Source organism: Athalia rosae, chromosome 8 (assembly GCF_917208135.1).
Source record: "Athalia rosae chromosome 8, iyAthRosa1.1, whole genome shotgun sequence".
In the NCBI taxonomy this organism is placed as follows: Eukaryota; Metazoa; Arthropoda; class Insecta; order Hymenoptera; family Athaliidae; genus Athalia; species Athalia rosae.
The window spans coordinates 5,826,570-5,850,012 of NC_064033.1; the positions used below are offsets into that span (position 1 = coordinate 5,826,570).

A 23,443-nucleotide genomic window follows, 5' to 3' on the forward strand; every position below is an offset into this window, starting at 1 on the left:
GATACAGAGTAAATTCTCATCGAGAGCAAAAAGAAATACTTTGAAATAAACAGATCGTCCATCGATGAATCGATGAACCAATTGTCGCTGAAAATTTCAGGGGGGAATCACACGTCGTGAAGAAAAATCGGTAATATGTTCTAAGTACGTGAAATAATTTCTAATACATTCTGATTTATTATCAAACTTACATTGAATATAGTTATACCAAATACATACGTGATCTACATGCCGAACAGATTGTCTTTCGTCAGTAAAATTTGTAGGATAGTCGAGGAACCAACCAGGTGGAATCGATGGCAAATTGTAAGTTTTGAAAATATTTTACCTACACTGGGACAATCTGTGAATGTGACGTGAATCTAGATTCGAACGATATTCAAATGTGATGTTGCGTCATGACCTTATTTGGAAATTTGAAAATTTGGATAAATTAGCTGCACAAAGGAAAGATCGTGAGTTTAATAATGACGTCACTCTCATCTTGTTCAACAGCAAAAAGAAACTAAATCCGTTACTGTATATTAGTTTAATTCATTCAACATCCGTAGTCTCGTTGTCATATTTAGAAATTTTTCAGCAGCCCACACCTGGCAGAGATAGACGTAACATTACACTTGTCATTCGCTGTGATATTCTTTTGATTTTTAGGAAAAAGAATCTAAACTCGAAAGCACTAAACGCGTATAACTTATACAGGTATGTAGTGATAATAAAGTGCATCGTCTGTTAATTGTCGTGTATAGAGGTGGTCGCATAAATTGCGAATAGTTAATTTAATTTATATTATGCGGAGCTGTTTATTGTCATTAATTTGACAGAGTTTATGAATGTACATAAATTACAATTGCACGAAGAGTTCTGTACTGGATTTAAAAAAAAAAAAAAGGTACCGGTACTTTCGACAAATAACATATAACCTCGGAACTTGGTCACGACAAATTATAAATTTCTGGAATTCATTCGTTAATTCATTATTTCTCATTTTCTTCGCCATTCGAAATCCTATCACACGTGTTCACGTGTCAATGATAATTATAATGTGATTTAATTTCTAAAAATGCTTTCGGTTACTAAGTGCAATTTATAAGCTGTGATCGATCGTCGATCGACCTCCATGAAAAACTTGCACGTACCACCTTATGTTGCGTCTCGATTAAAATACTTCATAGATTATGATTTGATATACCTCTATTACAAAAGATAATCCAATTCGTACCTAATATATTGATTCTTTGGGTCGTTCAGAATACGAGGATACCCAGCCACGAGAGCATCTTGTCCCCCGATGTAAAGAGAATTGTATATTTTCCAATAAACGTCGCGAACTTTTCTCGCGGGGTGAAACAGTCCCTGTGAACAGACGATGAAAATGAAACGATAGTTGATCGATTCGAAACAGTGCGCACGAATTTCAGTCGATATTGATTCTTTTCGAACTCACTTGTAACGTGTATTGCAGAATCTTGATCGGGCCCAACGCGACCCGAAGACCATCAACGGCGTCCATGAAAGCCTGAACCAAGTGAGGAGATGTTTCAAAGACATTCGGCCATACGTGATTCAGAAGGTGAATCAAAGCGTCTTCGCAACCGAATCCATAAACTCCTAATGCCATGTGCTTTATGGCGGCACAAGCGGTCTGCCTGTGCACCAAATCCCTAGTTTTTCGCGGGGGAAGAGAGGGATATTAGGTGGCCGTGATTTTATCAGATCGTAGAGAATAAGATTCACTGACCTGTCCATGAGAGCGTCCTCGAGCAACGGGCTTACGGCGTAGATGTAGTCCTTCCCCATCTCTCCGATGTACTCGAAAAGGAATGAGAGTGATTTTAACACACCGTTCTGAACATTCAATTCCGGCACTCTGTACTCGTTCATTAGCGCGGGCAAAACCGTGAAGGGACTGCAGGTCTCCGCCACAATAGCAATCGCAACTGTCGTACAGACGCGATTCTGCCGCTCTTGAACCTTCAGATTGTTCAATAACGTTGCCAATACGTCGTGGGGTCTGAAAAAATAAATATAACGAGGATGCAGTTTGTGAAGTATGAAGAATGACAGATATAATCGGATAAAGATGACGCAATTTACCCAATCGCTTTTGCGATGTATCCGAAAGTGTTGACCGTAGCTCTTCTGATCGCTTTTTTGTGCGCCTTGAGTAATTCTAACAATTCGAAACAAATTCGCATCCACTCTCGAGCGGAAACGTACTCAGGTCCCCTGTCCGCGATTCTACCAACCAGATCGATGCAGTTCTCTTGTACCTGTGGAGATTAAACGATTGGTAAGAAGGGCGATTGGGGACGAGTGGAGCCCTCCGACGAACAAGGCTCACCTTCTCGTGTCTGTTTTTCAAAATTGGCGTCAGACGTGGCAGCAGATCTTTTATCGGTGGCGTCATTTTGGTCATTCCTATGACGTTGACGATGGCTTTTAAGGCACCTAGAATGCTTCCCAATACTTCTGGGTACTCTTCACCGAGGTATTCGTATAGAACGACCCCCAAATGACCCATTAATTTCTCCTAAACGGCGTAATTGGGGATGTGAAAATTAAACTCGAGTTCTTTTTGTCGGGCCAAACAAGATTAATGATAGTTTTAGTTTTCTCAACTTACCTCCTGACAAGTTTTCATAACTACGGCGATACGTGAGATCAGGTCTGCAGCTTGTTGTCGTACCTTAGCCGACTTGTTGTTGAGACGCCACAAAATTGTACCGCATATCTGGGGGAGATAAGCTTTAACCCTTTTACCGAGGGTGTTGACTATGGTTCCGAATCCATTGAGCATTACGACGTCCTGGGGGGAAAAAGATACGTCAGAGTTTTCTCAATGATCGCAGTTGATGAATTTTTGTTTCATTACCTCTGTCGTCTGTTCTTGGAATGCGTAAAGAATGCCATCGATGAGTTGTTCTTCTAACCTAGAGTCCACGTCAGCAGCTCCCAAGTTACCCATTATCTTTTCAATAGTTTCCATAACCATCTTTCTGTACTGCTCATTTTCGTCCTTGAGGTCATCTACCACTCTGTTTATTATCTCCGATGCTCCAACTTTGTTTGCAATCTCCACCGTCGTGTCGACCAACTGTAAAAATAATTAAGGTCAGAGTAAATTTGGGTATAATTTTCAACGTTGATTGTCGATGCGAATTTTCAACAAACCTGTCTGTAATTTCTGCGATCCAAAGCCATACGGTGATTCCAAAAGTGTTTGAAGAAGTGCGGGAGGATTTCATCCTTTATGTACTGAGCTTCGACACCGTCCGTGCCGCAGCATTGTTTGACGACCTTGAATGAAGTTGTAGGATTACAAGGTGAGTCGAAGAGCAAGAAAAACTAGAATTACCTTCAAGACGATTTTCTTCATTTCTTCATCCGGAGACTGGAACTCTCTGATCAGGATCAACATCACTTCACGAGTGTAGTAATTCGCGTACTCGGCGTCCATGAGAGGGATGAGGTAACCGATAGCTTTCAGAAAGGCCGCCAACCCCTTGCCTCTGTGGGTACGAATACCCTTCCAAAGAGGTTTCAGCACGGAGTCAAAGCTCTCGATACCGTAGGGCGTAGCTGCTTCGGCCAGGGCTGCTATGGCCAGAGCGGTGATCGTTCTGACTTTCTGTTGCTCATCGACCAGACCGTGTTCGATGATTTCAACGAGACTTTTTAAGTGAGGCAGTATGGCGCATCCCATCAGAATGGCGATTTGCTGAACGATTTTGATACCGGTGTGCCGCGCCTGCCACGATTTCTTGCTGCGACACACGGCCTTGAGGAAGGGAAGCAGAGATGGGATCCCCAGGGCTGAGGCGACGACAGCGAACGCTCTGGCCGTCGTATTTCTGACGTACTCGTCGATGTTGTCGATGTCGGGTCGCATCGTGGAGATCATCGTAGCCAATCCCGCGGCCTTCGCCAGGTTCGATATTATCTCTCTGCCCTCGACACGAGCGTAGTAATCTTCGTCGATGAGCAACGGTTCGATCACCACGAGTATCTGGAAATTGAAATTGTTGGTTTTTCTCCCAATTTTGCACTCCTCACATTGATTTTCTAAAATGCAAACTCACTTTGTGGACGTACGGTCTGACCAGGTCGTCCAGTTTGTACAGAATACGGTCGATGACCTTGACGAGGAGATGACGCTCTTGGTCTTCCAAGGTGGGTGACATGAGGAGCGGAAGGATTTGGTTGAAGAGAGGCCCTGCCCCGAACTCTCTGGCTTTATCCGTGATCTGTCTCAGCGCCGCCTTGCGCATGGGCGGAGTGCCGTTCTTTATTTTCAGTAAAAGTTTCATTATTTTTCTCTCCTTTTGCTCCTCCGGGCTCAGGGACTCCTCGTCGACGTCCACCAAGAGCTTATCGAAGTACTGGGCGTCCTCCGGTTTCATGAAGGGCAGGTTTCCCTTGGGTTGATTGTCGACAAATTTGGCGCTCTTATCTTCTTGCTGTATGAAAAATCCTTGGGGAGTACCCGCTATGGGGGTCGGAGTGGCGGTCAACTTTCTCGCAGGAGTCCGAATCGGGACGTACGCTGAAATGGGGGACAGATTATCGTATCACGCGCTGATTATAATCCCATTCATAACATCCGCTTAAAATTATTTTCAAATACCTGCGGGTGGCTGGAGTACTTTGTAGCCAGGGGGAAACATGGCGTCCAGTTCGTCGTCGGAGAGCGGTCGATTGCGCTCGTCGATTTCACGCTCCCAACGATAAGCTTGAAGTTGCTCCGGAGTCATCGACATCAGATGACCAGGTGTCGGAGTTGCTAGTCCCATCGCCTTTGGCCCGGTGGGTGTGACACCGCTGGGGGTTAGGATGGAACTTTGATGAGGTGTGGTGAGCGGCGTCGCAGGCGTTTGCGGGGTCATGGAACCAGGTGTTTGATTCGACGGTGTCTCGTCCCAACGACTGCGTCTTTTGCTGGCCGACGGCGTAGGGGTTTCCTGTATCAGGTCACCGGCGACTCTGTCGGTCCTTGGAGTTTCAGCCCATCCGCTGTTATGTCCAGGAGTTTCTGCAACGGAATCAAAGGCGTTCAACGAAACGTCGATGGAGCTGATGACCTAAACCTAATCTGTACTTACCTCTTTCGGTTTTTGGAGTTTCGTCCCAACGATTTCTTCGATTGGACGCAGCCTTGTCGTGCGAAGGAGTTTCACGCCCAGGGGTAACCGCACCTGGTGTAGCATGACCCGGAGTGGCTTCCCACATTCTCGTGCTCACTCCGGGAGTCGCCCCTGGTGTTTCGCCTCCCTTGCCGTGGCCAGGGGTCTCGTCCCACCGTATCGCTGCTGGTGTAACCTGTGGGGATGAAAATCAAATGAAAATGTCTTCGGAATTGAGCAAGATATCACAAGGGGAGGATCGATCTTACGTCGGCATTATCCCAAGAGGTCGGAGTGGCTGCTGTACCAGCGGCTTTTTTTGCTGCTGGCGTGTCGTCCGTTTGATCCCATCGGCCACGTTTTTTTGGAGCAGGTTTGGGTTCCCCGTTGGCCTTCAGGGTACCGTCTTTGGCTTTTTCTACCAATTTTTTCCTCAACTGAAATCATGAGGCAGATTTTATTTAGAGCAACTAGAGGTTGATGATTCTATTTACCTCCGTTTCCTCTCCTTTGAGAAACTGCTCGCGCATGATCTCTGTGTAAGTCCTCGATCCAACATCTGGTGTCTTACCGCCTGTAACCATGAATCAGAGGTCACGCAAAGCGTAACTGTTAGTTGATCGTCTATGAAATTTTATACTTCTAAAAACTTTTGCTGATATTTTTATGTCCTATTAAATTTTTGATGAAATCTGGTTCAATGCCCTCAGAATATCAAGTCATATTCCGAGTAAGCTACTGAATTGGCTCTCACGTTGTGATTACTGTTCCAAAACAATAATTGACAACATTATCTACAGGACACGCTGCGTCGGACTGTTCGACGATGAGAGAAAATAACAAAACTACTGGACTTCAAATTGCCACGAAACTTGCAAGAATAATAACTCGACTAATTTCGTTTTTAAGAGAGCTGCAGCAGTAGCCGACATCTGGCATACGTACGTGAATGGTTGGCGCCATAAGGAGCAGAGCCCCGCTCAAGTCTTCCACATCGTAAAATACTTTAGCCATCTAAAAATCAACTCATTCTCGTTATTAATAATATTGGCATTCAAACCACTCATTCTATTAGACTGGATAATCTTATTTACAGCCTGTAGGATATGGTGAAACTTTTTGAACTGCTATTGCAAAATTTGGCGAGCATATAACCTAATCAAAGTCACCTGGTACCATTGATACAAAACATTTCATTACGATCAAGAGTCCTAACCAAAATCCAATCATTATAAACCGTATGTAAAAAAATGATAAATGGAGAAACAAAGCTTGTCTTCTCAATTGCACTATGGAAGTTTTCAATCCTCGATGCATGAAATGAGAGCTATAGATGCAGATTTGTGAAAGGATGAAAATATTTTTGTCGTTACAAGACTAACGGTAACGCCTATTGATCTAAAAAATTAGGCAAATATTTGCTTGAACATGGCAAAAAGTCTCATCATACCATTTCATAACACAGGCAATCTTTAAAATTGACTACGACTCAATGTCGTTTAACCTTCGACATAGTATCCTCGGTAAGCAGATGATTCCAAATGTGCAGACCGTCACTAAGATTGGAAAAAAATGTTTACATTAGTATGTATTTTCAAGAAACTCACTCGCTCGTTCCATTCAAACCCTTTACAACGTTAAAACATTTTTATCGACGTAGATTATTCACTTTATCCACAAGATAGCTACAGATGAATACGATGGACCATGACGGTTGTACCTCAATTTCCAAGCCCAATGAGTTGGTTTGCATCGATCTATCACTAATCGCACGTCATGTCCGTCCGTTTATGGAAAACATGAAAATGAATAGTTTACAAACAGCTATCTCAAGATTCGCAGCTTTAGATTATACATTTAACCTCATAATCTTCTGTTACGATGTTTTGTGGCGCAACAATTATTAGTTTTTGAGGCATTTGCAAGAGTGAAATTATCAAGTTAATGAAACTAGTATCATTCGCTACTCATGTGTGGTCCAGAGTAACAACCCTGAGTGGAATATAACGCCGTTGAAGTTGATAAAAAAAAAAACCAGCGAGCAGGCATAAAATGCACAAGATCTGAACGCATTGTCCAAAACAACAGAGGAACCACTTTCAACCGATAGAAAATTGTTCTCGAACTTGAAATTCGTGAATCTTGCACATGCCTAATTTACAAATCGCATAATTTATGAAATGAAGAGAAAGAAAATAAAGCGGATGAAAACAGAAAGATGTCAAAAATTCAATGGATACTTATAAATGAAGCGACGCACACATAGGTCTTTCATCCACTCAATTATTTCTTCTACAATAGCTCCGTGTAAATGAGTGGATGAATTAGACAATTAGTTCGAAAGATCAAATCACGAACATTGGATCGCAATGTTTAACTTAGATCTAGGTAGACATAGATAAAATTTACCTGCATTGCACTTAAAAAACTGGGTACTCCTATTTAAAAAATATTACCAACCTTCAGCAAATGGATCAACACGTTCTGGGGAGATGATCATGCGTCGTCGCTTTTGCCTATACTCGTCTTCTCTGTCAGCAATCGTTGGCCGTCTCCTGTCAGCAAATGGGTCGTAATCTTTTTCACTCTGTAACGAACATTTCAATAATGCGTGAGATGAATTTCAACGATTGAAAACTCCATGGTTTCAGGATGTAGGTATTTTACCTGTGCAACATCGTTGAGCAGAGCTGCCGGAGCATTATAGCCTGGCCTTTTACTTTGACTAAATGAGTTTGGTTCGTAATCTTCATCCTAACAAAAATGGTTGTCGTTAGTGAATTTGATACATATGTCAGACGCGCTATGACCCAGAGATCCTTACCTCAACCTCGTCGTTGGCTGCGATCGATGTGACGTAGCCATCGTACTTGTTGTTGGTACCGTCGTATATATCCTGATCATAAAATCCAGTTTTACCCAAGCCTACTTGCTCTTTTTCAGTGAGGGTACTTTGTATCTCCTTCTTTTTGGACTGGATCTCTCGAATTTGCGCCTCGATGTCTGTAAGAATGAAAATATGTGGGCTGAGAATCCTCTGCATGCTCTACTCTAACACATAATTGTGATAATGGTCTGTGAATAAGCTGTGTGCATAATGACAAGCTGTGAAGTGAATCGGCATTGCCAGTTCGCGCTTGCTCGGGCTGTGCCACAATAAGCGTGTCGTTTTAACGATAATTAATAATCTACCTTCGTGCGTTCGAGGAATGGAATCCATGGTTAGCGGCTTCGAACTTCACTTCCACAAAAATTACCCCCTTTTCTGTACGCAATAATAATGTTGTTAAAGTTAAGCTTATACTATCAAGATTAAATTATGGTATACGTTGATACCACAACGACAACCTATTTGTTCAATCGTTGCAATAGATTGAACGACATAGACAATCAACCGATTAACATTTATGATTATGTGCAATTAAGATGGCGGTTGAAAATGCGTTCGGAACTGCAGAGAAGATAGACCTTTCCACAAGAAGCAGATGGTAAAAACGTCTAGCAAGGACTGTTCCCTGCAACCCAACAAAGATGTCTCTTTCAACGCTTCAAGCATCAACGCCATTACCTACCGGTTTCAATATGGGCGATCTGCTACAAACAAAGTGAAAATTGGAGCTCTGTTTGAACATTTTTTTACCCTCGCATAATGATGTACTTGTTATTTAGAAAATGAGGTTTCTAAATCTAGAGACCTGACATTAAGCGACCCTTTTTTTTCGAGGGGCATTAGCACATCTAACGTAGAGCCCATGACAAAGCCGGGATTTGGCACCTGAGTAAAGATTGATACTGCTCTGGTTGTCGGCAACAAATTCTGCTGTTGTTATTCACACCTCCCACTTATTTCGAATTCGATAACAGAAATTCGTTATCTTGTCGCTAATGGAACTACACAACAGTCGGTAGTCTGTCGTGGCTATGTTTATTAGTGTCTTTGGTCCTGTCGTCGTACTATAAAACTAGTCGTCAGGATTCATAGACATCGATCACCATGATTTTAAGTGCAATATTACTTTTATGCACCTGCACACCTACACGATATGCCTATCAACATGACAGTTACGTTGTAACAATGAACGACAATGATAGACAATGGAACAAAGACTTTTCTTTGCACAAAAGAAAATCTGACGTTGGTGAAGAGCGGTACCAGCCAACATGGGATAGTTTGGATAAACGACCGATACCAGACTGGTACGAAAATGGGAAAATTGGAATTTTCATTCACTGGGGTGTATTCAGCGTTCCTAGCTTTGGTTCTGAATGGTTTTGGAGTAACTGGAAGGGTAAGCAACTCGAAGCAAAAGTTGCAAGTTCTCCTTCAGAAATGCTATTTCATCTGTCCAGGTGAGGCTCCCGATGGAAAGTATCATGAATTCATGAAGCAGCGTTATCCTCCGGACTTTACCTATCAAGATTTTGCCCGAGATTTCACTGCTGAATTTTTCAATGCCACCGAGTGGAGTGAACTATTCAAGGCAGCAGGAGCTCAATATGTTGTACTAACAAGCAAACATCATGAGGGGTATACTTTGTGGCCTTCAAAATATTCCTTCAGCTGGAATTCTGTAGATGTTGGGCCTCATAAGGATCTAGTAGGTTCGTTGATTCTGTCATATACCATTCTATTATTTGCTACCGATTGAAAACATCCGTCGTAGTTCCTGTGGGAAGAAAAAAGAATAATTTATTCATAATATTACAGGAGAATTAGCACAGGCAGTCAGAAATAACACAGATCTGAAATTTGGGCTGTATCATTCCATGTACGAGTGGTTTAATCCTATGTACCTTCACGACAAGGAGAACAACTACGAAACTGATATGTTCGCAACGCAAAAAATTTTTCCCGAACTTCTTGAGCTGGTAGAACAATATCAGCCCGAAGTGGTCTGGTCAGACGGAGACTGGGATGCGTCTGACGAGTACTGGAAATCGAAGGAATTTTTAGCCTGGTTATACAACGACAGTCCTGTCAAAGATACCGTCGTAGTCAATGACAGGTGGGGATCAAACATGCCATGTCACCATGGAGGATTCTATACTTGTACAGATCGATATAACCCTGGTAACAATGGACAAGATTTCATTCTACCGTTATAATTGTTCCTGTTTAATGCACTCACCGATTATGAAACCATATATTTTCTATCAGGTGTACTCCAGCCTCACAAGTGGGAAAATTGTATGACGATCGACAAGAAATCTTGGGGTTTCCGAAGGAATGCACCTCTAGCAGACTACCTTACGTTAAAGGAGTTGGTCAAAGAATTAGTAGTGACAGTGAGCTGCGGTGGAAATCTCCTGATGAATGTTGGACCGACCAAAGACGGGATCATCTCACCTATTTATGAGGAGAGGCTGCGTGGCTTAGGTATCTGTCATGCCAAAATCTATCGTAAAAAATTATTCGATATCGCTACATTTGTACCTAAATTGAACGTTCATTCAGGAGCGTGGCTAGCCACGAATGGAGAGGCAATTTATAGCAGCAGACCTTGGACCGTACAGAACGACACGATAACTGGTGACGTCTGGTATACGCAGAGTGCAGACAAGCAGAAGGTTTACGCGACTCTTTTGTCTTGGCCTGCTAATGACTTGTTACGTCTAGGGGCAATCCAACTGCCACAAAATGCTGAAATATACTTGCTCTCGACTTCCAAACGTCTGAAGGTACCGAAAAACATGATCAATTCAAAATAAGTTATGTTGAATATAATATTTACGCTGTTCTTCTGATTTTTCTCTATTGCAGTGGGTCCAAAATGACAACTATGTCATCATACATTTACCATCAAGCGCGCAGAAGGGAGAACCCGCATGGACGATTCGATTCGAAAAAGTGAAGTAAATACCAAATATCGTACCATTATTATTAATTCTACGCGTAATACTAAGCATAGAATATTTGTACACAAGATATAGTAACATATGAATTTTTATTCACGTATGAAATGTAGTTACATACCAACATTATTATAGTACAGAATGTAATAATCAGACGACTTTCATACCTATTCACAGATGTTTCAAGACGATTTAGGCCTACAATTGACCAACTTCGTAGAGATAAGCTCCAAGTAATTTTGTCTGTGAAGCAAAAAAGGAAAAAGAAACGTGATTAGTGCCGAATCCTTTTTTGATATAAGCTCCATTTTATGAATCAGACTACTTACGCCTTCGATATAGTTATGTACGTTGAGCTTTTCATTCTGGGAATGAGCGCCGTCATCGCCGGCACCAACGGGTAGCAGAAGAACATTTTTGCCGGTCACTTCTTGGAAAGTAAGTGTTACGGGAATGGAACCACCTTCACGAGACAAATCTGGTTCGACCTTGTACACGTGCCTCGTAGCTTTGCGACCTGCCACGTAGTGGGGGTGGTCCGGGTTCTCTGTCCATGGCTTTCCACCGTGACCCATGCTCAGTTTCATCGTATTCGGACTGCCCCTTGTCGCCCAGTGTTTCTTGAGGTAAGCTTCCACCTTCTTTTCCACCTCGTCGGGTGTCATGTCCGGCACTATCCTGATGGAGAATTTGCCGATGACCTTTCGTGGTATCACAGTCTTCGCGCCTGGCTCACTGAACGCTCCCTCGATACCGTGTAGAGAGAGGCTGGGGTAGCGCCAACGGTGCATCAAAAGTTGAGTCTGGATCGGGCATTGGAAAAATTAGAAAGTCTGCAACGATCTCCCTTGAATTTTAGGGAGAAATTGATGGGGACTCGTACCTTATCCTCCTTATGGGGTAGTCGGCTGGTCCCCACGCAGCCACGGAATTCATCAACATCGAATTCGATTGTCTTGTAACTTTGGAGTTCGGAATCCGTGATTTTGGCAACATTGTCGTAGATCCCATCGATTTGGATGCGACCGTTAACGTCCACCAGAGTGTTCAGTAGGAATACGAGATCGGACATGGCTTCGTGGACGCATCCGCCGTACGTCCCACTGTGAAGATCCTTGCTCGCGCAGCCAATTTCCAGGCTGAAATAGCAGATTCCACGGAGGCCGTACGTAATGCAAGGCTTTGTGGTACCCAACCAGTAGTTGTCGGAAATACACACGTAGTCCGTACCCTTGAGGAAAGTATCTTTGCGAGCCCAGAGGAGGTCGTCGAGACCCTCGCTTCCGCTTTCTTCCATGCCTTCGAAAACGAACTGAAGAAAAAATATTATTTGAGCAATAAATACCTAGCTTCTCCAGAGCCCGGAGAGGTTTACCTTTATGTTGACCGGGATCTCCTCCCCGATGGCTTTGTAGCCTTGCAGGGAGTGGATCCAGCCAAGGACGGGCCCTTTATCATCCGTACTTCCTCTCCCGAAAAGCTTTCCATCTTTTTCGACCAGAGTGAAGGGCTCCGTGTCCCAACCGTCCTCGACCAAGGCGGGCTGTACGTCAAGGTGACCGTACAAGAGGACGGTCTTCTTCTTTGGATCGGAGCCCAGGTTTCCCAGAAGAATCGGAGGCAGTGGGATTTCTTTGCCGTCGGGAAGTGTCTGATTTCCAATGTCCACTAGTTCGGTTGTGGCACCCAATTCTACGAGCTTCTTTTCAGCCCACTGCATCATCTTCACTATTTCCCCCCTTTTGTCCGGCCATGCCGAGACAGATTTTATGGCTACCACCTCACGGAGATTTTCTATGTACTCAGATTTGTGGGCATCGATATAGCTGCGGGGTGAAGAAAAACAGGGTGTTATCAAAGATAAGTATCTCGGTGATAACATTATCAGAATACAAATTCAAAGATGCGTCTCCAGTAGACGTTGATTGTCCGAATATATAACAGGTTATCGATCTCCACGACTTTGGGAAGCTTACAACTAAGCTGTGTTATCGCTGTTCGACATCCTATCAATTTCACCACCGGATTACCATGGAAATAAACTAGCCACATATATATTTTAAATGTTTTTGCAAATCGATGAGAGAAATAAAATACCTGGCAAAGAAACAAAGTACAATCACCGCTTACTGAAACAATCAACTATTGCAAAGAACAAAAACACGGAAACAACAGTCTACTTTTCTTATATATAATTATAGACCAGACTCACCTGAACAATTTTTTCAAAGTTGGAGGTAGCGGGAGCGCCATGGTGCACTTTCACTTAGCCTTTCTGGATTACTTGGAAAAAAAATAACCAAAATATTTAGCTTTAGGTGTCCCAAGTCCAAAGGAATATAAATGAATCAAGACTCACGGTGCGAATGACAAGCAGAAGGATCCTCACGAATAAGAAATTATCTTGGACGAGTGCCTTTTATAGTATAAAAATCAGCCTTATCGCGTTCGTGAGCCCAGCAGCAGTGACAGTAGATTACAAAAATTTATCTAATCTGAGCAACCTTATTCTCTCTTGTTCTGTCAATATGACTGTTCCGGTTGATTACTTGCACTTTACTCCTGCATTTGCACACAATTCTTATGGGCGGAATGAGAATATCTAATTACTATCACGTTTTATCGTGGACGAGCGAGAAGGCTGGCGTTATTGAAAAAAAAACCAATCCTGAAAATGGAATGAACTGACGACTCGCTTGGCTGCAACTTACGAAATTTTCAACTCTTATTAGGTTATGAAGTTTGTGCCACGACCTCAGATTAATCGATTATTTTGTATTTTTTTTTTTTTCTTTTATTGCAGTTAAAAGATCGGGGAAAAATACATGGAAGTTTTAGAGAAGATTGTTATTGTGTATTTTTTTTCTACAGCTGTTCGCGGAGTTACATACCAGTGGATACCAACAATCGTATGAACTGTCATCGTTGTCATGTGACCAGTCTTTTTTTAGCGTTGGTCCAACTGACATCTGTCAACGGTCGTGTCGTTCACGAGAAGTTTACAAGGAGCGCGAATGGTATAATAGATAACCTGGCAAACCGCGTTGATAATTTTTCGCGGTTTATCTTCAACGATTGGAAATCAATCGGAATGTTAATTACATCACGTGGATACGTGCAGCACCGCAAGGAATTCGTCGCGATTGCGAAATAATTTTACTAATTTGATAACAAATCGCAGATGAGGGATGACAATATTATAATTGCGTTTTTTATGCAATTGCAGCGAACGTGATTACTCGATATATTGCGTCGTCGATATTCGGCGAAGCACTGCGATGACAAACGATCTACGAATCAGCGTGAAATTCAAAAATAACGCCGACCCAAATTACGGAGATTCCATCGCCCGCAGATTCGAAGGTGATCGCTTGCGCGGGCGTTGATGTCACCGCATATTACGGCCACGGACGTCGTTAGCCAAATCATCGCAATGATGTAATTTGCCGATGGGAGTTAATTACAGCTCAATCTTCTCGGCAATTATTTTCCTCTTCCGACCTGGATGTTGCCCGTGGAATTAGGATCCCTGTCGGTTCTTTAAACCCGAGCATAATAACGGAGTAAATTTCAGACGGCAGCTGCTCGGCGCAGACGTAAAAGCTGGTTATCGACGTTTATTTTATTTATACCGCAATAACTACAATTGGTTTTTTTAAATAACGTGTGTCGAGCGAGTGGCGTCCTCCCGCGATCAGATATCGCAGCTTACATCCCTATCTGTCTCCACCCTCGACATGTCCATTTAGCCTACGTGTCCATACATACAATATACATACTACATATGTATAACTTCGCCGTGTTTTGGCGTGTACGAATTTATCCCGTTACATTTTACTTTTCTAAGATAGTAAGGGTAGAGTTTGATTAATTTCGATAGCGATAAGTGGAGACGTCCCAATTTATCGGATCCAGATTTTTGGCAAGTGATTGATATTTTTCTAACAACGAGCGGAAGTGAAAAGTGACGAGACCGGTTTTGGTTAACCGAACTTGACACTGATCTCTGCATAAACTTGTCAACTTCGTGTTCGCTTTCGAAAAGCGCGACGTTGAAAATGAATCTGAAGGATAAATTGCAAGATGATACTCTGGATCTTAGCATGTCTGACCTCCAGGAGGTACCCGTCAAAGATATCGTGAGTACCTGATACTTGTGAGCTGCCACCGATCATCTGCCATCGACACAAAATAATCCAACATTTTTTCTCATTCAGGCTGCTGTCAGAAAAGCATCTCACCTCGATCTGTCCAACAACAGGCTGGTCTCTTTACCTGTAGGTTTGTTTGCGAGTAACGATCCGTTATCCCCAAGAGATTGGGATAGGTGTTATCTTTGAAGGGTACCCTGATAATATTACTGGTTTCAGAGAACGTTTGTGACATTGACGCACATAGTCAAGTTAGACTTGAGCAAAAACCAGTTGACGGAGCTCCCGGAAAATTTTGGAGACATGAGGCAGCTCAAGTATTTGGATCTCTACAGTAATCAGGTTACTTTGAACACGACAGTTGTCGGCATAAAATTTTGTCGTTGGATTCAAGTTTGCTTGCCTCTAATTTCTTCGAGTAAAGTTCCTTCCTGTTATTACAGATAAGCCGGTTACCGTTGAGCCTCGCCGAGCTGAAAAATTTAAAATGGTTGGACTTGAAAGGGAATCCGCTCTCGCCTGGCGTAGCTAGCGTCGCTGGGCTGTGCAGCAACTCCAAAGAGTGCCAGGCTTGCGCTCGTAAGGTCGTAGCATATCTAACGGATGTTAAGCGTTCTATTGACGAGGAAAAACAGCGAAGGATAGAAGCAGTAGCAGCTGGTAAATACATCTTTGTAATCCTCATAGACTTCGAATCCTACCGACGATGCATTTATTTCAACTAGTTGGATCAGAAAAAGACACAGCTCCGGTTAAGAAAGATGCAAAAAAGAAGAAAAAAAAATCAGAAAACAAGGATAACAAATCTCGCGTGGACAAGGAAAATGCCGGGGGACCCAAACCGGAGCAACAAAAGACCAATGGACATACAGCCACGTCGAAACTGAAATCGAGGATGAAAAGTAGTTCCGGATCAGCCTTGGAAACAGGTATGAATTGCCCGATCGCGTTGTGTCCGAGATGACAACGAATGTTTGTTTTGTTTTCAGATGGAACCACAGCCAGATTGTGTAAGAATTTAGTCAGGTTGATATTTTGGCTGACTGCATTGAGTGCGCTGGTGGTACTAGCCTACGTAACGTTGCCATTGTTCGATAAGCAACGTTCAGATTCGATATCCGATTACCTAGAAGTGCAATCTGGCCAACCGGTAAAGTATTATCAACAGATCGGCACGAAATATTTAGAGAAACTTATCGACAGTATCATTTTGTGGAACGATGATTTACAAACAATTGCAAGAGACTTTTACACAAAATACCTCACCCCGGATTCTTCTAGAAGCGATTTATAAGTACTCGGAGCACTGAACACTAACTTTAACGTTGCCATCAACGATCAGGTACAATTATTTGTAATTTATGAAATTTATTACGTATTTGCTAATTGAATCCACCATTGTTGATAAAAACAAAAAAAAAAAAATGCAAGAAGTAAATAAATATGTCACACACGTGATCGTCACGAATGTATGATATCGGGCTGTGATTTATTCGATAACTTTATGGGACTTATGTATATACAGGCTAAAAAAATATCACTTATGTACAAAAGTATAAAAAATGCGATTTGTAGTTAGTAACACGTCACTTGTGAAAAGTCAACCTCATTTCATAAACGTGAGTAACAATTAACACATTCTCGCGGTCTGAATCAATGGCAGCCTTGATTTGTTCTCCAGATTTTACTGATTTTTTGCGTTCAGTGACCTAACTGCTATGCAATCATCGTACATTTCATTGTCATTGGACTCGAGCTGATTCGATTGGAAAGTTAGGAGGTTTGCTGGCTTCCGTTTTTTTTCCATATTAAATTTATGCGGTATGGTTATTCCTGGGCAAGATTTTTCCAGCGATGTCTTAGAAAACTTATGAATTTTATCAATCGAACTTCTTTCCAATGAAGCAAAGAGAGGGCGTCGAACAGTTTTTGGCGGGCTGACGGCTGGTTTCTGTTTCGCTTTTTCGTTGAACCGTTTTTTCTGCTTGACGATCTCAACGTCGTCGTATAACCTGTTATTGTCACTGTCTTCCGACTCTGCTTTGGTTTGGGCGTTCGCGTCACCTCTCGGTATTTGATAATGTTCCAAGTTATCTTCCAGCTCGTTTGCGTCCCCAGATTGATTTTGATAGATTTCAGAATCGGTGGATGTTTGTAACTTATTCTTCGCTGGCAGAGTCTTCTCGCTCGACAATGGCCCACACTTTTTCTCAGGAGGGAATGGCGATACTTTACCTTTAGTTTGCTTTGCAGATTCATCATTATCGGAGCGAATCATTCTGTTATTAATGTCATCGTAGAACTGTTCTTCCTGATCATCCTGAAGACTCTGCAGTGGATGATTTCGATCGGAGACCAGCCTCGGGGGTGGTGGGCTGTTGTAATCCGATTGATCGAGGGACACTTGGTCGACGTGACTCGTCTCAGATTGAGGGAGACATTTGGAACTAGTAGTTGCTGTATCTTGTGGTTTGGGGGGTCCAGCTGTCTGTATTTTTTTTATATCTCCTTTCTGCGGCGATTCGTTCTTCTTCCACCATTTGGTCATGTAAGTTAACGGTGATATTCTCGCAGATACCTTACCAGGCTCTTCGACTGGCTTTTTTTCCTTTTTATTTTTAGGTGTTTCCAGCAATCTGTGTTCCTTTGTATCGATAACCTTAGCCTCCTTTGTTGCGCTTCCTATATCGTCATACATTTCTTCTTCGTCGATCACTGTGACCGTGGGAGCTGTTTTCTCCAACTTTCTTTGGTTCTCTTTTGATTTCAACAGCTCTATCGCCGGTTTCAGATTTTCTATATCATCATAGAGATTCATCTCGTCGGAATCGACAGAAATCACTAGATCAAGGTTCTCCGCTACATCGATATCCTGAGGTTCGTCGATCGAATTATAAATTAATTCTTCATCCTCAGTCTGTGGTGGTGGATGATAAGATTTTTGAGCGGTAGGAGGACTGGGTAAGCCTCTGTTTATTTGCGCTGTCACCAGAGGCTGGTTTTTTCCAGATGGGATATTCTCTGCTGCTTTGTGCACCGCTAGATTCATCCTGCCGCTCTCTTGAAGGTTGGGAGATCTCGATTTTGGCAGGAGTCTCGGATATTCTCCCACATTTTCGGTGCCACTATTACCGGGAAAAAGATGTTTGGAATTGACGGGACGATTTGGAACATCAGGATTCACAATGTCTTCGTACTCCACATTGGGGATAAACTCCTCCAAAATGGGCTCTTCTGCTGTCGAACGCTTAGCTGGCTTAGGAAGTTTGGTAAGATCGTCGACATTTTTTGCTTCTGCCGTAGTATCGCATCGACGAATCGCCTCTATCCACTCCTGCATCTCTGTCTGGTAATTGCATATGAACTGCAACAAAGGAAGCATCACTCAACGATTCTGTCATACCCCTGCCTCGTTTTCGCATCTCAGTTTACCTGGTAAGTTTTCTGGTCCGAGCAGCACAGTTCAAAAGTTGGATCGGCTTTTTTCTTGCCACGTGCAACAACCACTACGGGTTCGCAGGTGCATCCTCTGATCGAAATAACCAGCATAGGCCTACGAGACATCTTGTAGAGCAAGAGATGAGAACCCACCAGAGCTGCAAGAAAAATTGAATACATGATCGAACATCCGTCTTACGATAAAGTTCTGCACACTCCAACTCTCCCAAGTTCCTCGCGACACTTACCTGCCCACAGTGAGGGGGTACTGTCGTAGAATAATCCTTTTTCTATTCTATTGAGTGGCCCAAATTTGTGAGCCTTGGTTTCGGCCTGCATTCTGCTCATGTTCCAGTATATCCCAAGCAATGGTTCTTCGTTATCCTGTTTTTTGACAGTTTCATTCTGAACGGTAGAAATATTCTTTACGCCAGAATCTTTGGGCTGCGTCGATTGTTTGGGAGGATCCTTCGTAGGCACTGATTGAGACCAAGGCTTGGGTCCGAGCAGAGATTTCTGCTTGTTGATATCAGACGCTGGTTGGTATCGATACAGAAAGCTGGGGGTCGACGGAGGCACATAGTCGTTGGAAATATTGTCTTCTGTATGGTCTTTGTTTGTTTTTCCAAGCTGCATATTGATGTAGGTATCCGCTGACGGCAACGCTGCTCTTATCCGATAGAGAAGAGTTTCTCTGGCGAGTTCCAATTCGGTGGGAAGTCGAACGACTCCAAGGTTTGACAGAAACTTGATGAGGTCTGAAATTTGAATACCACGAATTTACAGTCCGGTTCGTAAGGTGCTGCTTTCGGTGGAGATCTCTGCTACCATATTTGCCGCAAAGCGCGCATATTCGTAAAGAGATTTTTTCAACTTTTCACAACCATCGTGTGAAAAATGGCCCCGAATCTCGGCGATTCCGAATTTCAAAGGAGATTATACGAACGCGGGAATATAGAGCGTGCATAAACAATGTTGAGGATATCATTCATAAATTAATGTACCACAATAAGACGTGAAAGGACGACGTAACGAAGCAGAGTTCTCCATATTGCGTATTGAAAACCGGAATACGAGGCTGAGCGTGATAATTCATCTGCGAAACTTATCATTGCATTGTTCGCAGAACCCGAACCGGAAGATTGACAATTGATAAAAATAATCAAGTAAAAAATACAGCGAAATTACCGCAACGAACTCGTGAATCCCCATGGGTGTGGTTTTCAAGAGGAGTAATAATTTACCGCATCTATATTAAACTAAATACTACAAAATCCGACCCCGAAATATATCCTTAATCGCAAAGGTCTGCAGAGATATAGGGGGCTCCGATTTTACGCTTTAAATACAACATTCCCGCGTCGAAAGAAAGATGAAGCGTTAACGGATTTCGAATAATTGACACTCACCTTGAAACAGTTGAGAATCGTATTCCATTTTGACGAATATATTAACTCCGCCGTTTGTTTTATCGGTAACACAGAAACGAAATCGCGCTAAAAATGTGCGATTTTAGAATCGGTTTACCGCCGAACGAAATAATTAATTTTCTAATTCCGGTAACTCCCCTTCATCTTGGAGGAATTTCAGTCCCGACACCGAATCTTCGCCTCTTAATTTTCGGGGCGGACGAAAAAAACGTATATCCTTTCGTCCGGGACACGACTTTGTTCGACGTTCAATTAAAACAATCTTCCTCCGTTCTACCCGAGCGTCAACTCGGTGAGTTTTTTAATCGTACTCCAGATGAACGTCCGTATCGCGGTTTCCCATGTTGTGCGTAGGTATTGGTAGGATGTCAAGTAGCGATAATGACTTGTCTGTATTAGAAATTCTCCAGTTATCCGTGATAATTAATAAAAATAATAACAAATCGTCGTAACGGCCGGTGCTCGCACTTCCCGTTTATCTATCTCCGCGATTAATTTGTCAGTCTATTTTTTCTCTATTCCATATTTATTTTTCACCTGGAAAAAAAACTCGGCGAAGCGAAACGCACATTGTTCCAACGCGGTCTGAGACAATCGGCCTGCACCATTCGTCGCGTCGTTTATTATTCGAATAACTTACATAAGAACTAACGCAATGGTAACGGAGGCCAAGGAATTTCTTCATCCGTTACCGTCACAAAACCGTCTACGAAACAAACAAACTCTCAGGCAATTAACGATCACCATCGTCGTCACCGATCACAACCGAGTCACCCGAGTGTAGTGTAATTAACAACGTGATATCGTTTTGTTTTTCTCGAAAAAAAAAAAGAAAAGAAAAGAAAAGCAAACGGACGATCGCTGCAGAGGCCGAATTTTACGAGGCGTTGTCCCGCGGTTGCAGCAGAGAACGGAGGACGAATAAATTCCTCGAACCAATCGCGTTGAATAAAGTCGGACGTTTGGTCGTTACCCGGTATGCAACTAGTGTTTAATAACTTCCCACGTACGATGCTAAATTTTATTGGCCCTTTAATACCATTACTGACATACATATCACGTCTAACGAGTCAAGACGACATCTTTCTCCGTGCGACGCCGCCCACCGCACGCCTTTAAAAATTCAATCGCTTTTCTCAGTTTCCGTTTTTCATTTTTGCTCATCCAACAATTTTCTATTCTTCGTTCCATCGACGATCGACTCGTTCGTTTATTCCCGCAGGCGAGTACCGGTCGATTATCACATAATATATGACTAATATATCGTTCCTTTTTTTTTTTTTTCTTAAAAAAATTAAAATCAATCAAATTTCATTAACTCTTGCGACAGTTTAACACCAGACGTTACACCGAACCGTCATGCCGATGGTATTGTTATTATTATTATTATAAAGTCCTGAGAAAAATAAGGCCCGAACAAATATTATCTGGACGTGGAAAAATATTCAAACAAATATCAATCACGTTGAACGCCACGCACAATTCGAACCGCACCAGCACTTTTTGTTTTTTTTTTAATCTTATTTTTTTATTTTCTTTCTCTCCTCCGATCGCGAACCGTGACAATTTAACGACGGGGCTCTGCCTCTACGGTTGATGGTGATAAAAGAAGAAAAAAAAAAAAGAAAAAAAAAAGAAAAAGCAAGGAACTTTGGCGATCTCGTTCACATCGGACTGAATGGAACCTCGTGCCGGTAGTTGGTCGAAATTCAATGGGCTTGGACTTTGTGGTCGTGGACGTGCCTCGATAATAAAGTGAATTATAAGCACGTGCGACGTCGCCGGTGACTCCCGCAGAGGTTCTTATAATATTCGTGAAAGAAACGACCAAGTGTCCAGGAGTCAGGGGACTCCTCCTGACTCACTTAATTTTTTCTCCCTCTCCCTCTCTCTCTCTCTCTCTCTCTCTCTACTTCTGTATTTTCACAGCGCTCTGAGTTTACTCTATTTTAGGAGGATCTGTATCGACTAGCCGAAAATCGTACGCGCTTGGGCGCCCGTACGGAGAAATTTTGTGAAAAGAAAGAGAGAAAATCGAAAATTCAGGAGACTCGGGTCAAGGCGCACGATGATTGTCCTTGAATTTGGCGAATTGAATTACCGAGCGAATGAATTCATGAGCTGACGTATCAGCGTGAAACGATGCTTTTTATAGACGTGTACACACCGTGGTAATTGTACTCCTGATACAGCGTCCGAATCGATCAACGTTTTTCATTTTCTACCACCGGTGGCGGCCTGGGCATTCTCATATACACCTTGAATGCGTCGTAGATGAACCATTGGAGGGCGGTGAGCGTACCGATCATCACAATTCTTGGCCCCAGGCCACTCCAGAGTCCGGTGAAACCGATTTCTCTGGCAATCTTGACTCCCGTCGAACCCTTCTGCTGGTTCAATTTACTCACAACCGTATCGGCAGGGTGACTGACGACTGCACAAAATACACCAGCGATGTAACCGGCCCCAAATGTAACGAGAAGCTGCTCTCCCTTCGTACAACGATGACGTGGCTTTGGCACTACGTAACGATAGAGCATCTCCAGAGTCTTTTCAAAACAAGTGAATTTCATCATGGTGTAGGGTACTTGTCGTAACCAAAGTGGCACGAGGCCTTTGTAGAAGACGGTCCAGCCACCCTCGCGCTTCATTATTTCCATGGCCAAAGTTATTGAGGTTGTAAACCCCGGAGAGGTTTGCATCCGCACCTGCACATTCAATTCGATCAATGACGAGTGATCCTTGCTTCGTTGTCACCCACATATGCTTCGATCGTTATTACTCTGAGCTAGAACCTTGACGGCTTCCATCGGGGCCAGACCTATGTCAGCAAAAAATTCAGCGGAGGCTGAACTCGTCAGGTACAGCCATGTTCGGTAATCGATGGCTACTTGATCTCCGAGTAATTTGGCGTAATTGACCTTGAAGAATTCGTACAATCCAAATTTGAACAAGCCTTGAGTGGAATAACCCAGTAGAGTCGGTAGCCATCCTCTGGATAACCCGAGGATTCCTTCCTCCGATACAGTCAACTTGAAACCGGTCCCCAAATTTTTGTACTTTGCGGGGTCAACCTGGTCGGCAAAAATTGATAAAATTACAAGGAACCAAGAAAGGATTCGTCCATAAAGGTTTGTTGGAAAATGATTCTCGCCTGCATACGACACTTTATCAAGTCCAGAGGCGTTATCAGCGCGTGAGTCGTGCCGCAGGAAACGATCCCACCTAGCCCACAAAGTAAAAAATATTTCGTGCTCCCAAAAGCGCAACTCTCTTCACCATCTCCGGCTCCGGATGTCGAATCAGCTTTAACGACAAATTTATCTCGTAACCATTCGCTAATCAACGACATGTTCACATCCGACATCCGTCATCCTGACATTTGCCGCTGAAAAAAACAAAAGATCACGACATTCGACTATCGATCGAATATCGTCCCGTCGATATATCG

General features: G+C 42.9%; 5 protein-coding genes across 9 annotated transcripts; 2 read left to right on the forward strand and 3 right to left on the reverse strand.

The window, feature by feature from the left end:
* Positions 1 to 154: 154 nt before the first annotated feature.
* LOC105686606 (splicing factor 3B subunit 1) lies at positions 155 to 8,504 on the reverse strand. 2 transcript variants are annotated; one of them, XM_012401580.3, is made up of 18 exons: positions 8,313 to 8,504; positions 7,945 to 8,123; positions 7,788 to 7,874; positions 7,581 to 7,707; positions 5,615 to 5,694; positions 5,390 to 5,557; positions 5,100 to 5,316; positions 4,625 to 5,029; positions 4,080 to 4,543; positions 3,356 to 4,006; positions 3,172 to 3,297; positions 2,873 to 3,094; positions 2,624 to 2,806; positions 2,342 to 2,530; positions 2,095 to 2,270; positions 1,739 to 2,011; positions 1,445 to 1,661; positions 155 to 1,353 (listed from the first exon to the last, which is right to left on the reverse strand). In XM_012401580.3, exons 1-18 carry the CDS (start codon positions 8,338 to 8,340, stop codon positions 1,195 to 1,197), a joined length of 3,951 nt encoding a protein of 1,316 aa, XP_012257003.1. In that variant the 5' UTR covers positions 8,341 to 8,504; the 3' UTR covers positions 155 to 1,194. The 2 variants fall into 2 exon arrangements, with proteins under 2 accessions (XP_012257003.1, XP_012257004.1); XM_012401581.2 differs by lacking the exons at positions 7,581 to 7,707; positions 7,788 to 7,874; positions 7,945 to 8,123; positions 8,313 to 8,504 and adding an exon at positions 6,066 to 7,574.
* Positions 8,505 to 8,678: 174 nt separating this feature from the next.
* Positions 8,679 to 11,143, forward strand: LOC105686541 (alpha-L-fucosidase). The gene is made up of 6 exons (XM_012401468.3): positions 8,679 to 9,409; positions 9,471 to 9,722; positions 9,829 to 10,191; positions 10,279 to 10,497; positions 10,576 to 10,799; positions 10,882 to 11,143. Exons 1-6 carry the CDS (start codon positions 9,115 to 9,117, stop codon positions 10,975 to 10,977), a joined length of 1,449 nt encoding a protein of 482 aa, XP_012256891.2. The 5' UTR covers positions 8,679 to 9,114; the 3' UTR covers positions 10,978 to 11,143.
* LOC105686542 (cytosolic non-specific dipeptidase) lies at positions 11,049 to 13,743 on the reverse strand. The gene is made up of 6 exons (XM_012401469.3): positions 13,333 to 13,743; positions 13,186 to 13,256; positions 12,349 to 12,799; positions 11,857 to 12,285; positions 11,303 to 11,776; positions 11,049 to 11,216 (listed from the first exon to the last, which is right to left on the reverse strand). Exons 2-6 carry the CDS (start codon positions 13,224 to 13,226, stop codon positions 11,172 to 11,174), a joined length of 1,440 nt encoding a protein of 479 aa, XP_012256892.1. The 5' UTR covers positions 13,227 to 13,256; positions 13,333 to 13,743; the 3' UTR covers positions 11,049 to 11,171.
* Positions 13,744 to 13,844: 101 nt separating this feature from the next.
* Positions 13,845 to 16,596, forward strand: LOC105686543 (leucine-rich repeat-containing protein 59). Its single transcript, XM_048659318.1, has 7 exons — positions 13,845 to 13,990; positions 14,200 to 15,112; positions 15,191 to 15,250; positions 15,344 to 15,466; positions 15,568 to 15,784; positions 15,850 to 16,053; positions 16,114 to 16,596. The coding sequence occupies exons 2-7, from the start codon at positions 15,032 to 15,034 to the stop codon at positions 16,416 to 16,418; spliced, it is 990 nt and encodes a 329-aa protein (XP_048515275.1). The 5' UTR covers positions 13,845 to 13,990; positions 14,200 to 15,031; the 3' UTR covers positions 16,419 to 16,596.
* On the reverse strand, positions 16,595 to 23,359 carry LOC105686540 (phosphate carrier protein, mitochondrial-like). 4 transcript variants are annotated; one of them, XM_048659293.1, is made up of 5 exons: positions 21,046 to 22,139; positions 19,972 to 20,382; positions 18,811 to 19,320; positions 18,557 to 18,720; positions 16,595 to 18,488 (listed from the first exon to the last, which is right to left on the reverse strand). In XM_048659293.1, the coding sequence occupies exons 2-5, from the start codon at positions 19,997 to 19,999 to the stop codon at positions 16,809 to 16,811; spliced, it is 2,382 nt and encodes a 793-aa protein (XP_048515250.1). In that variant the 5' UTR covers positions 20,000 to 20,382; positions 21,046 to 22,139; the 3' UTR covers positions 16,595 to 16,808. The 4 variants fall into 4 exon arrangements, with proteins under 4 accessions (XP_048515250.1, XP_048515251.1, XP_012256890.2 ...); XM_048659294.1 differs by lacking the exons at positions 19,972 to 20,382; positions 21,046 to 22,139 and adding an exon at positions 22,160 to 22,297; XM_012401467.3 differs by having other exon boundaries at positions 19,972 to 22,139.
* Positions 23,360 to 23,443: the final 84 nt, after the last annotated feature.